Source organism: Zingiber officinale, chromosome 4B, assembly GCF_018446385.1.
Source record: "Zingiber officinale cultivar Zhangliang chromosome 4B, Zo_v1.1, whole genome shotgun sequence".
NCBI lineage: Eukaryota > Viridiplantae > Streptophyta > Magnoliopsida > Zingiberales > Zingiberaceae > Zingiber > Zingiber officinale.
In genome coordinates this window covers 91621898-91636598 of record NC_055993.1, presented here as the reverse complement: position 1 = coordinate 91636598, position 14701 = coordinate 91621898, and the positions used below count along the sequence as shown (strand labels likewise).

General features: G+C 37.8%; 1 protein-coding gene across 1 annotated transcript; it reads left to right on the top strand.

Moving 5' to 3' along the window:
• The first annotated feature begins 2297 nt into the window (after positions 1-2297).
• On the top strand, positions 2298-4462 carry LOC121975501 (galactoside 2-alpha-L-fucosyltransferase-like). The gene is made up of 2 exons (XM_042527195.1): positions 2298-2641; positions 2839-4462. Exons 1-2 carry the CDS (start codon positions 2476-2478, stop codon positions 4323-4325), a joined length of 1653 nt encoding a protein of 550 aa, XP_042383129.1. The 5' UTR covers positions 2298-2475; the 3' UTR covers positions 4326-4462.
• The last annotated feature ends 10239 nt before the right edge of the window (positions 4463-14701 follow it).

The following is a 14701-nucleotide window of genomic DNA, read 5'->3' as shown; positions in this document are numbered from 1 at the left end:
TGATTTGGAAGTTAGGATGGTAAAAGGTGGTCCCAACTCGATTGACAAATTTACAGATTGACTTCAATTTTGGGTCAAACAGTGACTTACAGTAAGAATTAATACGATCCGTTAATTCAATTACTAACCAAGTGGAATATATAATAGAACAAAAAAACAGGGTTAGGAAGTCGTTGATGAACTGGGTCAAAGTGGGCAAGTCAGTTACGATTCTGCTTTTAATATTGTATGCACAAATAAAGACAAGAAATGGCACAATAAGGCATTGATACACGCTACTTTCTTCGCAGCAAAAGTCGACACTAAAATGCATTTTCTTTGAAAAATCTCAAAAAATTTCTAGTTTATTAAAAAAACCGAGTCTACTATTTTCATGAAAATCAATGAAGCTGTATGAAATTACATCTACTTTGCAAACTTCAATTTTTTTATTTATAATTTTCATAGTTGTTTCTAAAATTTTATTTAATATGACTTAGAAAAGTTATATGATTAAATGTAGTATATTAATGATTCATTAGACCGTCAATTATTATTTCTAAAAAAGTTTATCAAATTTTTAAACGAGGAGGTTGCATGAGTAGACAAGAATAGAGGCGTCCTATGTAACATATATCAGATTGGGATATGATATACTGGACGTCCTGGTGGGTGCTAGAAGTGCTCGGAGCACTCCACGTACCCAATGTGCACTCAATCGTCCATGTTGGGCGTCCACAGAGAGCGTCCGGCATGGCGTGACACCATGGGTGATCGAGCGCAGTCGGGAGGGATGCCCAGAACGCTGGACACCATGGGTGATCGAGTATAGTCAGTCAGGGCGTCAATTCATTTTTGTTCGTCTGGATCAGTTCCGAGCAATTTGATCGCATTTGGTCGTATATATATATATATATTATATATATATAGACATCACATTTATACGTTGTATGTATAATATAATACATGAATATATATAAATTAATGTCTCGGATCTATAAATCAGACTTGTTAAGGGTGGTCTAGATTTATACAGTAGTACAACATAAGAATGACGCTTCTTTGCGACATCCCAAAAGAACAACAATTTGATTAAAATTTTTCTTTATAAAAAATTAATTTAATTTATTATATTAGATATTAAACTATTAAGAACAACATATATTACACTTGATTTTACTCAAAAAGTTAAGAAAGGTATATTTTTTAATGTTATCGGTCTAAAATATTTATGAAAAAAATTTTCGTGGTGTTGTCATGATAATATATATTTTTTATTTAAAAGAAGATATTACTATAATTTTATTTTGGATTTCATCCCAATTAATTAGTAAAGATTAGGATTTTTAATAAAACAGTAGAAAATAGAAATAAAAATAATGGTAAACTAGAAAAAAAAATCCTCAATCATAATTTTAATTTTGCATATAGTCCCCAATCATAAAAAATTTTTGTTTCTACTTCCTGCATGTAAAATTTTATTTATTTCAATTTCCTCATGTAAATATTGTTATCTAATTGTCCTTCAGATTTTTAGGTCCAAAGATAAGTATAATTCTCTTAAAGTCAGCACCTTCTATTAGAGAATTAAGTATATTTTCTATCAAAATTGCTCTTATATTTTTTAGATACAAAAAAAAAATTTAAAAATAAGTATAATTTCTATTAGATCCAACTTTTTACATTAGAATCGAGTATATTTTCTATTAAATTTAGTATGACTTTTAAATTTAGCACCATTTAAAGAAAATCTAGTATATTTTTTATAGGTGTAAAAAGAATCGTGCTATAGAAAATATATCAAAATGAGTATAATTTTTCTTAAAGTAAGCACTTTATATCAGTATATTTTCTACCAAAATTATCCATAATATTTTTTTAGGTACAAATAGTTTAAAAACTGAGCATAATTTTTATTAAATTCAGCACTTTAAACTAGAATTGATTATAATAAATTGAGCACGTATTATTTAAAAAAAATTTATATATTTTTCATCTAATTGAATATCATTAAAAATCTAGTATATTTTATATTTAATTTTTTATATCCAAAAATATTAGAAATAATTAAATAAATATATTTGATTAGAGAATAGGAATAATTTTTTTTTATCAATGGAGGAATATATATATATATATATATATATATATATATATATATATATATAAAATGTCAGTTTGTCTGCCTGTCTATTCCTTTTAGAGAAAAATTGCTAACCAAAGTAAACCAGAGGCTGCTTGTTTATTTTTCTCCACCGTGGGGGTACCACTCGAGCTGCACCAACTCACTAAATTTATTCAAAGTTCAATGATTGTACCGTCAGCGTGTAGAATAAACCCATAAAGAAAGACGTTGCGAGGATGGACCGATCTCTTTTTTCGTTCCGCACTGGATTCCAGTCCTAATTCTCGTCCGTGAGCTTCTCCTTCTCCCACCGACGTCGACCAGCGGCCTCCAGATCGGACGCAAAAGAGTCACAGGGCCGTTTCTCGGCCATGGCCGACAAATTTCTCGCCGGCGCGTCCACGCGGCCGCTCCTGGTGGCCGCCGCCTCCCTCACCGCCGTCGTCCTCCTATTTTGGATCTCGGGAACCACTCGCAGTCTGCCGCTCGATTCGCTCATTCGCAGCAGCAGCAACAGCTTCTCGCCCCCTGATCGAGGTGAGATCCCCTCTGTATTTTTGGCTGTTCTAAGGATTTGAGCTCTTTGATTTCGTATAGAAAGTCAAGATCATCATCTGCTAGACATCTTTGCTGTGATTAAATTGTTACTTTGATAAAGTTAGATGCCATCGTCCTTCTTTTTCTTTGTTCTTTCAGAAAGAAAAAGAGATCAATTTGATTCTTGTGCGTTGCAGAACTCAAGAACTGCTCTGCAGCAGCAGCAGCATCTACCGGCGGTCCACCGCCACGGTCACTGCCGGACAAGCTCCTCGGCGGCCTCCTCAGCCCTGACTTCGACGAAGCCTCCTGCGTGAGCCGTTACAAGTCTTCCCAATTCTGGCACTCCAATCACACCCCTTCCTCTTACCTCCTCCGGAAGCTCCGGAACTACGAAGCCCTCCACAAGAAGTGCGGCCCCAACACCGAGCTCTTCAACCGGAGCCTCCCCCACCTCAACGCCAGCACCGGCGAGGGCGGAAACTCCGAGTGCAACTATGTGGTGTGGCTCCAAGCCGGCGGCCTCGGCAACCGACTCATGGCCCTCGTCTCTGCCTTCCTCTACGCCCTCCTCAACGACAAGGTTCTCCTCCTCAGCGTCCCCGGCGACCTCCACGACACCTTCTGCGAGCCATTCCCGGACACCTCATGGGCTCTGCCGTCCGATTTCCCCATCTCCAACTTCGAGACCCATGACTTCTACGGCCAGTCGGCGCGCAGCTACGGCAACTTGCTCAAGAACAAGGTGATCAGTAGAAACAGCACCGAAAGGGCCTTATTGCCGCCTTTTCTCTACCTCCACCTCACACACGACGCCGGCGACTCCGACAAAATGTTCTACTGCGAGGACGCGCAGTCCCTGCTCCAAAACTTCACCTGGATTTTCTTGAGGTCGAACCAGTATTTCGCGCCTGCTCTGTTCCTGATGCCGCAGTATGACGAGGAGCTCTCGAGGCTGTTCCCAGAGAAGGAGACGGTGTTCCACCATTTGAGCAGATACCTTCTTCATCCCTCCAACTCCGTTTGGGGCTACGTGACGAGGTACTACGAGGCCTATTTAGCCAATGCCGGGGACAGACTTGGGATTCAAGTTCGAATTTTCCCCAACGCGCCGGTCAAATTCGAACTGATGCTCGCCCAAGTCATCAACTGCACGCTGAAAGAAGGCATCTTGCCGGACACCCTGATCGACGCGGCGGCGAACTCCTCGACGGCGATGGGAACGAAGGCGCCGAAGGCGGTGCTGGTGACGAGTCTCCAGACGGGCTACTTCGAGACGCTCCGGAACATGTTCTACGAGCGGGCGACGGCGACCGGCGAGGTGGTGGGCGTGTACCAGCCGAGCCACGAGGAGACGCAGCGGACGGAGCGGCAGGGGCACAACGCCAAGGCGCTGGCGGAGATGTACCTGTTGAGCTTCAGCGACACGCTGGTGACCAGCGCGTTCTCCACGTTCGGGTACGTGGCGCAGGGCCTCGCTGGGCTGCGGCCCTGGATCGTGATGCGTCCGGACGACAGAAACAACCCGGCTTGCCTGCGGGCGTCGTCGATGGAGCCGTGCTTCCATTTCGCGCCGGCGTACGACTGCAAGGCGGGGAGGAACGTGGACAAGGGGAAAGTGGTGCCACACGTCAGGCACTGCGAGGATTTGAACTTCCATTGGGGGCTTAAGCTCTTCGATTAGGATCGAAGAAGATAGAATTGATGCCGTGAGCGATTCTTAATTATTTATTGTTAAATTTTTATTCATGATCATGAGAAAAATATTCGCATGTTCTTGTTCTTAGAAGAATTTATACAATAATTAATCCTTATTTCTATCTATTTTTTTTTTTCAAATTGTAATATCTCTTTAAAAATCCAGTTTTTTTAGTTTTAAGTATTTTAAACATACTGTTGTGGGATTTCTCTTTCCATTCCCACTTTCCTTATCGAAGAAATCGGGAAGAAATTAGGAATTTATATTTGGGAGGGTGAAAAATGTGTGTTACGTTGAGGGGAGGAGGCGGCTGTATCATTCGCCCCCCTTAACTCTCGTTCTCCCTTTATTTTTTTTTTTATTCTTATACCTCTTGCAAAAAATTAAAGGGGGGCTCCCGCTTGGCTACGTCCTAGATGAGACGTAGTCGGGAAAAATGGGTTCTTGTCATCTAATTAGTCATTGCTTATCGTCATTGTCAACCAAAGGGACCAAAGAGTGCAACTATTGCTGAATTGGTGTACACTAGTGAAAGGAAGGTTGGATTTTACTACGATTCCAAAGGGTCAACAAAAAATTCCTTTGGTATGAGTCGGCATGAGAGACTAGTCGTGGAAAAAGTGATATCCTTAACTTTAAATTGCCCAATATAGTCGACTTCACGATAAAATACAAGTAGATATATCTTTTATATATCATAAAAGATATTTTACCTTAGCACAACGACTAGGAGTGTAGTTTAGAGATGACAATGGGTCGTGTTCGGGTCGGATTCTATATCCTCCGTACTTATACCCATCAGGTATAGGATATCCAATGGGTATACCCATACCCATTAAAGGACCGGATATATTCTATACGTGTAATTTTTCTTCTTTCTATCAAGCTATTATCATTCAACAAAAACATATTAAAATTACCATCCAATTAAAAAATATATATAATTAAAAAAATAGATTAAATATTTATATAGTATTCTACTAATATCAACAAAAACAAAATAGTAAGTTGATTTTAGAAAAAAAAAAATTCTTTAATATATGTATATATATTATTTAATCGGGTATTCGAGTATTGATAGTCCCTCCATACCCTCCTCTATTCGGATCGGATGTCGGATCCTCCATCGGGTTCGGGTGAAATTGCCATAGCCGAGCCGAGCTGAACTTTTGAATGTTTGAATTTGACTCGTTTATAATCGAACTGAGCTCGAGCTTTATTTAACAAATATATTCATGGTTCACGAGCTTATTCGAACTTTTATCGAGTCTAAACAAGATTAATAAATATAAATTATAAATTTAAATATTTATTAAAAATTAAATTATATATTTAGAGAAAATTATAATATTTTTATTAAAATTTACCATTTATTTTAATAAATAAATTTAATATATTTATCTATATGTTTTATAAGTAGAGATAAATTTAATATATTTATCTATATATTTATCTATATGTTTCATATTAATGAGCTCAAACGAGTTTTTATCGAATTGAATTTCGAATAACTCATGAGCAGCTTGGTTCTTTTACACTCTTAACAGTGACCCTTTGTATGAAAAAGGTCAGACATCTAATGAAGTATTTTACACGTATTGAAAATTAATTCCAATATCTATTTGAGCAAAATATGATATTGTTTACCCAAGCAACCCAGTATCATCGATGCTACTATAAAATATAGGTAGGTAAATTACATGAGTATTTTGCCATAATACAACATCCTTTTATATGAGAAAGATCAGACACCTAATAAGATATTTTACACTAGAATTGATTTTAAGATCTATTAAAGTAACTATATAAATATTAACTACCTAAATATGTTGGGGCATGCCAACTAACATATTACTACATAATTTGTAAATATGTCATATTATTGTTGGTCTAGTTGAGCCAACAAGAGGGGAGGGGTGAATTGCCTGCAAAATAAGAATATCTTCCTCAAAACTTTCAACTCAAGAATAATAGCAACAATAATAATAAGAAAATAAAATAAAGAAAAGCAGGAAGACTCAGCGAGTTGACTTGGTTACAACCAAGAAGGTTGTTAATCCAAGACGGTTGAAAAAGCGCACTACGAATCTCCTTCACTGTAGGCGGAGAAGTCTTTTTACACACTAAGAAAGCACAGAAGTTGCTAGAAATTGAGTACAGAGTTGAATGTCTATTTCCTAGCTCCAGGGGTCTTTATGTAGCTCCTAGAAAGTCTATCTCGAGTCTTGAGGGCGCCTCCAAAGGGGTTGAGGGCGCCTCCAAGAGGATATTCAGATAAAACTCTATCCGATTACAAATGATCAGATTGACCAAGTTGAGGGTGCCCTCAATAGTATTGAGGGCGCCTTCATCAGTGTTGAGGGTGCCTTCAATGTTGAGGGCACCCTCAACACTGTTGAGGCGCCTTCAACGGCTTCTTTAGCTTTTCTTCATCTTCATGAAGGCTTCTGAAGTTCTGATTGCTTGGGTGATTGCAGCCAATCGAAATAGGGCTCACCCAAACCTAATTTTCGGCCTTCTCCTCGAGCAGGCTTCCGTCCCGGCTTCTCATCCCTCGAACGTCGCGCACATTCTTCTCGTCCACTGGTGTACTCTTCCATAGCTCTCTCATCATTCGGACGCACCGAGCCCGTAGGCTCCCTTCCTGTGTCGTCCTTCTCGTTAGCTGCGTCTTCCACTCGACTTCCTGCGCTCCTGCACACTTAGACACAGGGATCAAATAACAAAGAGGACCTAACGTAACTTGGTTGATCACATCAAAACAACCACGGGGTCCAACAATCTCTCCCTTTTTGATGTGCATCAACCCAAGTTCAAGTTAGGGAAAAAAACAGACAAGTAATTTAAAGAAATTACAAAACTAACATTTCAAGCATAAAGTTTGCAATTAAAAATAAATTGCAATACTAAGTATAAAATAAATTTTTTTAAAAAAATTTAACTCCCCCTGAACTTGTACTACTAACTCTCTCCCTTTGATCACATAAAAAAAATGGGGTAATAATTTTCAAGTAAAAATATTCTAAGTAAAAGTTATTCAAAAAAAAAAATCCTTAAGTTTTTGCAAACACAAATGTTTTGGAAAATTAGAAAAAATTTTAAGCAGGAAAATTTTCTAAGTAAAAGAAAAATTCTAACTTGGGCAATTTTTAGATTTTTTTTTTGAGAAATTTCAAAAAAAATTGTTTAAAGCATTTTCTAATTTCTATTTTCATGCTTTATCAGTAAATTAATTAAACATTTTATTTCAATATTTTGGCTTCCAGACAGTGGCGAGATACTAGGCCTTTTTGGTTATTGGAGCAACAACCATTTTCTTAGACAAAGTCTCAAAAGAAATTAACTGTTTAATTTTTCTTGCTGAAAGCGCTAACTTAGAAAAATTTAATCTAGAAAGGTTTTTGGAACCCAGTATAGGTTCCTTCCTACCGGATTAATCAAAAACTTAGGGGTTAGATAACTTTTGAAAACTTTTCTAAGTTGACCTTGATGTTTTCTAATATACCAATTCAACTTTCCATAAATTCTAAGTTTCGATTTTGAAAATTTATTTAAGCATGCATTGTTTTTCTATTTTTCAATTTCAATTTTCAATTTTTCATTTTCTAATTTTAGATTATCGTACATCTCAAGAGGACATGTCTTTGCTAAGTTTAATTTTAACATATCATTTTCCTTTTCTAATTTAACTAAATCTTTTGTAAGCACTTTAATAAACTGAAAGGACTGCTTGGGAGTTAGAGAACATACCTTACTTACCTCTATTTCTGATGCTCCCCCTTCATTGTAGTTTTCTTTTTCTGATGATCCTCCCCCTTCATTGTAGTTTTCTTCTTCTGATGATCCTCCCCCTTCCATATTTGATCTTGATCTCGACTAGCTTCCGATACCATTGTTCATGTCTACGTGCTATGCGTGTGACCCTCTAGGTTTTATACACGAAGGCAGTGTAAATTCATACACAGACTAAGGTAATCGTCTAGCAACAATTTTTAGCCACCCAACGCGATAAAATTAATATCAGTCATAAACTGTAAACCACTATGAACCGATTACTGTGTAATTCAATCTCTTCATCTAAAGCCTACATCCCAATTAATTCGATGCATTATGCATCATTATCAAATTAATTATTTTACTTGATTTCCAAGATATAATAGACTCCTCTTGAATGATAAATCATTCCTCCCATGGCCATGGATTTTGAGTCACTAATATCTCTATCAAGCGGCCAGGATGTTAACTCATAATCCAAGAGAGCGATGAATCCTCTATTGACTCAACACTATTCTCTCTACGTTTTGTCATACACCCAACTACCGTATTAATCACAATCCGATTAAAGACTGCTTTTAACGGAGTCAAAGCACATAACTCCACGCATAGAATAAATGAAGGTCTCAAGTCAAAAGATCAATTACACTCGTTCATAAGAGGAATAACCAATGATGCTTAATATGTGGTCTCCTCTTGAGCGGGTCGTGTCCAGTGTACCTCTAAACTCAAGGCACCCCCAAGTATAACTTGGATATCCATCCCTTCGGTCTATCTCGACCTATTCATACTCAGCGTTGATCTAGATATCCATGTCCCCTCTAGATATCTATCCGATCAAGGACTATTTTCAGATTAATATACCGATTAATCTGTGGGACTTTATCATTAATCATATACGTACAGAAAAGTAAATAATTAATGATAAATTCTTGCCTTTATTAAATAATTATCCACAAAATACATAAGGAGTGTCTTGACACATAAGTGCACACACTAACAATCTCCTACTGCACTATTGCCAAACACTACGGACTCTCAGTCCTAGGCTCCTCACATGGGTCTCATGTTTCTGTAGAGGTAAGGCCTTTGTGAGTGGGTCTGCGATATTCTTGCTGGTATCTACTCTGCTAACCAACACATCACCCCTCTGAACAATCTCCCTAAGGAGGTGATACTTCCTTAGTACACGCTTGGATCGTTGGTGAGACCTTGACTCCTTTGCCTGTGCTATAGCCGCATTATTGTCACAGTATAACACAACTGGATCAACAATGCTAGGAACCACTTCAAGCTCCGCTATGAAGTTCTTGATCCACACAACTTCCTTTGTTGCCTCTGAAGCTGCTATGTACTCGGACTCAGCTGTTGAATCTGCAACTGTCTCCTGCTTGGAACTCCTCCAGCAAATAGCTGCACCATTCAGATAAAACACATATCCTTGTTGCGACTTCAGATCATCCCAATCTGTCTGAAAACTTGCGTTAGTATATCCTCTGACGACTAATTCCTCGTCTCCTCTAAAAATTAAGAACATGTTCTTTGTTCTTCTAAGATACTTGAGGATAGTCTTTACAGCAGTCCAATGACCCTCTCCAGAATCTGACTGATATCTACTCGTCATGCTTAATGCATATGAGACATCTGGTCGAGTGCATATCATAGCATATATTATGGACCCTATAGCCGAAGCATAAGGTATCTTGTCCATTCTACTTCTTTCCTCTTGTGTTCCTGGACACATAGCTTTGGAAAGATGCACACCATGTGACACTGGTAAATATCCTCTTTTGGAGTCCTGCATACCGAATCTATTCAACATTTTATCAATGTATACATCTTGACTTAACCCTAGTAACCTGTTTTGTCTATCTCGGTATATTCTAATACCTAAGAAATAGGTTGTATCTCCAAGATCTTTCATTGGGAAACACTCTCCCAACCAAGTCTTGGTAGATTCTAGACTAGATATGTTATTGCCTATAAGAAGTATATCATCAACGTACAACACTAGGAATGTAATCTTACTCCCACTAACCTTTTTGTAAACGCAAGGTTCTTCTGGATTCTTGACGAAAGAAAAATCTTTAATGGCTTCGTCAAATCACAGATTCCAACTCCGAGATGCTTGCTTTAGTCCATAAATGGACTTCTTGAGCTTACATACTTTATTGGTGTTCTCGGATTTTATACAACCGGGCGGCTGTACCATATATACTTCATCTTGTAACTTTCCATTTAGGAAAGCAGTTTTAACATCCATTTGCCAAATCTCGTAGTCCTTGTAAGCCGCTATAGCTAGCAAATTCTAATGGACTTAAGCATTGCAACGGGCGAAAATGTTTCAACATAGTCAATTCCATGACGTTGATTGAAACCCTTTGCCACAAGCCTAGCTTTATAGGTACTGATGTTCCCATCCATGTCAATCTTTTTCTTGAAGACCCATTTGCACCCTCTGGGTTTTATCCCAACTGGCACATCAACCAACTCCCAAACTTGGTTGGTGTACATGGAGTTCATTTCAGATTTCATGGCTTCCAGCCATTTCTCAGAATCATTTGAAGCAACTGCTTCCTCGTAAGTCGACGATTCATTATCTTTGATGAGTAGCACTTCCTCATCTTGGGTTACCAGCCAACCATATATGTTTGGCTCTCGGTGTATTCTTGTAGACTTACGTTGATCTCGCGTTTCTTGAGTAGTCCCGGATGAAGGAGACACTTGTGCTTGTGGCATTGTCTCATTGTCCAACTGTTCATCTTCCAACCTGTCTGTAGAGTCTATAATTTCTTCAAGACTTATTTTACTCCCACTATTTTCTTTAGAAATAAATTCCTTTTACAAGAAAGTAGCATACCGAGCAACAATAATTTTGTGCTCACTTGGGAGATAAAAATAATATCCCATTGTAGTTTTGGGATAACCTACAAACATACATTTTATGGATCTTGCTGCAAGCTTATTAGAATTTTCATTCTTCACATAAGCATCACAACCCCATATCTTTAGATAAGACAAATTTGGTTTCTTTCCAAACCATAACTCATAAGGAGTCTTATCTACTGTCTTGGTTGGAACTCGGTTAAGTGTGTATGCTGCTATTTCTAAGGCATAGCCCCAAAATGACATTGGAAGACTTGCATGACTCATCATTGATCTAACCATATCCATGAGTGTGTGATTTCTCCTTTCCGAAACACCATTCCACTCTGGCGTCCTAGGAGGTGTAAGTTGGGAAATTATCCCACACTCTTTTAGGTAATCAATGAACTCTTGGCTTAGATACTCGCCACCTCGATCACTCCGAAGGGCCTTAATCTTCTTGCCAAGTTGATTTTCTACCTCATTCTTGAACTCCTTAAACTTGTCTAGAGTTTCAGACTTATGTCTCATTAAGTAGACATATCCATATCTACTTAAATCGTTAGTAAAAGTCACGAAGTAGGTATACGCTCCTCTAGCCTGAACTTGCAATGGTCCACAAACATCACTATGTATGAGTTCTAGTGGTTCCTTTGCCCATTCACCTATCTTGGTGAATGGCTTCTTGGTCATTTTTCCTTGTAAACACGCTTCACATGTATCTATGGGCTCTAATTCAAAAGAGTCCAAATACCCATTACTGAGTAATCTAGCGATGCGCTTCTGGGTTATATGACCAAGTCTACAGTGCCAGAGATATGTTAAGTTTGAGTCATGTAATTTTTGTTTCTTACTTTCGATACAATAGATCGGTTCATCTAAGTTAAGAACATAAAGACCATTATTCAATGAACCATTCCCATAGAATATATTATTCAAATAAAAGGAACATAACTTGTCCTTGAATTGAAATACAAATCCCTTGGTGTCTAAACTTGACACCGAAATGATATTCTTTGAGAAACTAGGAACAAAATAACAGTTTTCTAAATTCAAAACAAGTCCACTAGGCAAATTTATCAAATAGGTTCCTACAACTAACGTAGCAACTCTCGCTCCATTAGCTACTCGTAGGTCCATTTCGCCCTTGGACAACCGTCTGAAGTCACTTAGACCCTGCATGTTCACACAAATGTGAGAACTACTTCCAGAATCTATGACCCATGATGAAGAAATATAAAGATTGCACTCTATCATAAAGATACCTGAAGCATCAGCTCCACTGGCATTCTTCTTCATGAAAATATAGCAGTTTTTCTTCCAGTGACCTTTCTTGCCATAATGGAAGCACATGGCCTCCTTCTCATCAGATTGGGGTACCTGCATCCCTTTCTTAAGCTTCTTCTGAGCTTGATATTTAGGATTCTTCACTGTATTAGCCTTGGGATTGAAGTTCTCGGTGCTTGGGCGCTTGTTGGTCTTTCTGACCATCATTGAATGCAGTGAAGGATTTACCTTCATATCCTTCTCAGCAGTTTTCAACATTACCATCAAATCAGTCAAACTCTTGTCCATGCTGTTCATGTTGAAGTTCAACATAAACTGAGAAAATGATGGAGGTAGTGATGACAGGATTAGGTCAACAGCTAAGTCCTGGTCTAACTTGGAACCTAAGCTCTCGAGCTTCTCTATATACCTGATCATCTTGAGTACATGAGACCCAACTTGGTTTCCTTCCTCCAGCATGGTACGAAATAGTGCTCGAAAGGTTTCATACCTCTCTACTCTCGCACTCTCTTGGAAGAGCTCACGCAAGTACTGATCAATCTCCCTAGCACTCATGTTCTCATGCTGTCTTTGCAACTCGGGAGACATAGAAGACAGCATGATGCATTGCACATCCAGTGCATCTTCCATATATTGTGAATAATATGACTATCTTCCTCTGAAGCATCGGGTGTAGGCTCTTTCAGTGGTTCGTCTTCAAACACATAAATTTTTCTCTCATGTCTTAAGACAATTTTCAGTTTCCTATACCAATCTAGGTAGTTGGAACCGAGGAGGATATTCTCTTTCTTGAGAATGTTTCACAGTGATAAGGTACTTGTGTTTGCCATCTAAAATTTAAAGCAGAGTTTTAGTATTTGTGGAATATATTTAATAAAGGTATTTTATAACTCTATTATTTTATTCAAGTCCAACAACCCTCACTGTTAGAATTGGGAATTGGTTGGTAACAATTCCTAATAGGACCGAAACCCTGAATCATATAGAATGCACACAGCTGAGCTGTACCTACAAGCTATATTCATCAAGTAGGTCTTAACTTGTCAATTGCAAATCTATGTGACTTTCGGTATATTCTTGTTGAGCCTTATATTCTCAGCACTTGCCCCTCAAATTAGTTAACCTTAGCTGAGCTAAACAAGTCAACGAATTTGAGTTAAGTCAACCCACTAATAATTATGATAAATTATAGATGTTTTGACACAAGCCCACAGCTGAGCTGTACCGACTTTATGTAAAAACTTTAACTATCATCATAGTTATTAGTGGAGGGCTTTTAACAAATCTTGACTTTAATATATTTAAGGGATTTTATAATTATTAAAATGTCTCACCATAATTAACTTCTTGTGCATTTGCACAATCTCATTACGAGATTTATCTCTATTAATCCTCTTAGTCTTTTAAGACAAATAGGTCTCGGAGATATTAACATGTTAATCTACTTATGCCATAAGGAATTTATATCTAAATTACAACACGTATTACTTTATAGGTTTAGACAAAATTCAGTTCTATCATGAAATGTTACGGCATATAATTTGCAATAAAGAAATTAAGATTTCTTTGAAATCTCTTGAAACACTGATTCTTCAAATAAATTTTGAAGAATCGGCTTCGTACTATATGATCCAACCACAAACTTGGCTCTGATACCACTGTTGGGTTCGGAGCGCAGCGGAAGACATATAATGAATCATGGATCTTTCGTGGTACATATAGTTTTACACAAAATTATATAAAAACATACCTTGAGTCCTCGATAGGTGTGAATAATATCACAGACAAATAAGACAGATAAGAGCCCCACGTGTGACTCCTCTAGCGGTATCCATGCGCACTAGATCACGAACTTGACACGATCCGTTAGGTGCTAGCCTCTTGGATCGACAAAGCCTTGGAAGCACTACGATCTCTTTCGAACGAAGAAGAAGTTGACGAGGGAAACTTGGAGAGAATGATTCCTCTTTTGAATCTTTCCGAGGATGACTATTTATAGCTTCCAAGGAATACGAAGAGTTAAGCTTTCAATTAATTCATCATTTATGATCTTCATTAATAAGGAAGATGAAGAGTTATAGGCTCCATAAATTCTTCATTTATAACCTTCATTATGATAACTCTTCAAATTCTTCATTAATTATCATTATGATGACTCTTCGAATTCTCCATTAATCGTCATGATTATGGCTATTCGAATTCTCTCTTCTTTGTATCAAATAAATCCATATTTGATCTTGATCTCGATTAGCTTCCGATACCATTGTTCATGTCTACGTGCTATGCGTGCGACCCTCTAGGTTTTATACACGAAGGCAGTGTAAATCCATACACAGACTAAGGTAACCGTCTAACAACAGTTTTTAGCCACCCAACGCGATAAAATTAATATCAGTCATAAACTGTAAACCACTATGAACCGATTACTGTGTAAT

Excerpts from the sequence above, each read along its gene's own strand:
- LOC121975501 (XM_042527195.1), top strand. The coding sequence starts at position 2,476 with ATGGCCGACAAATTTCTCGCCGGCGCGTCCACGCGGCCGCTCCTGGTG. Across the intron at positions 2,642-2,838 it reads CTTCTCGCCCCCTGATCGAG|AACTCAAGAACTGCTCTGCA; the intron begins GTGAGATCCCCT and ends TGTGCGTTGCAG.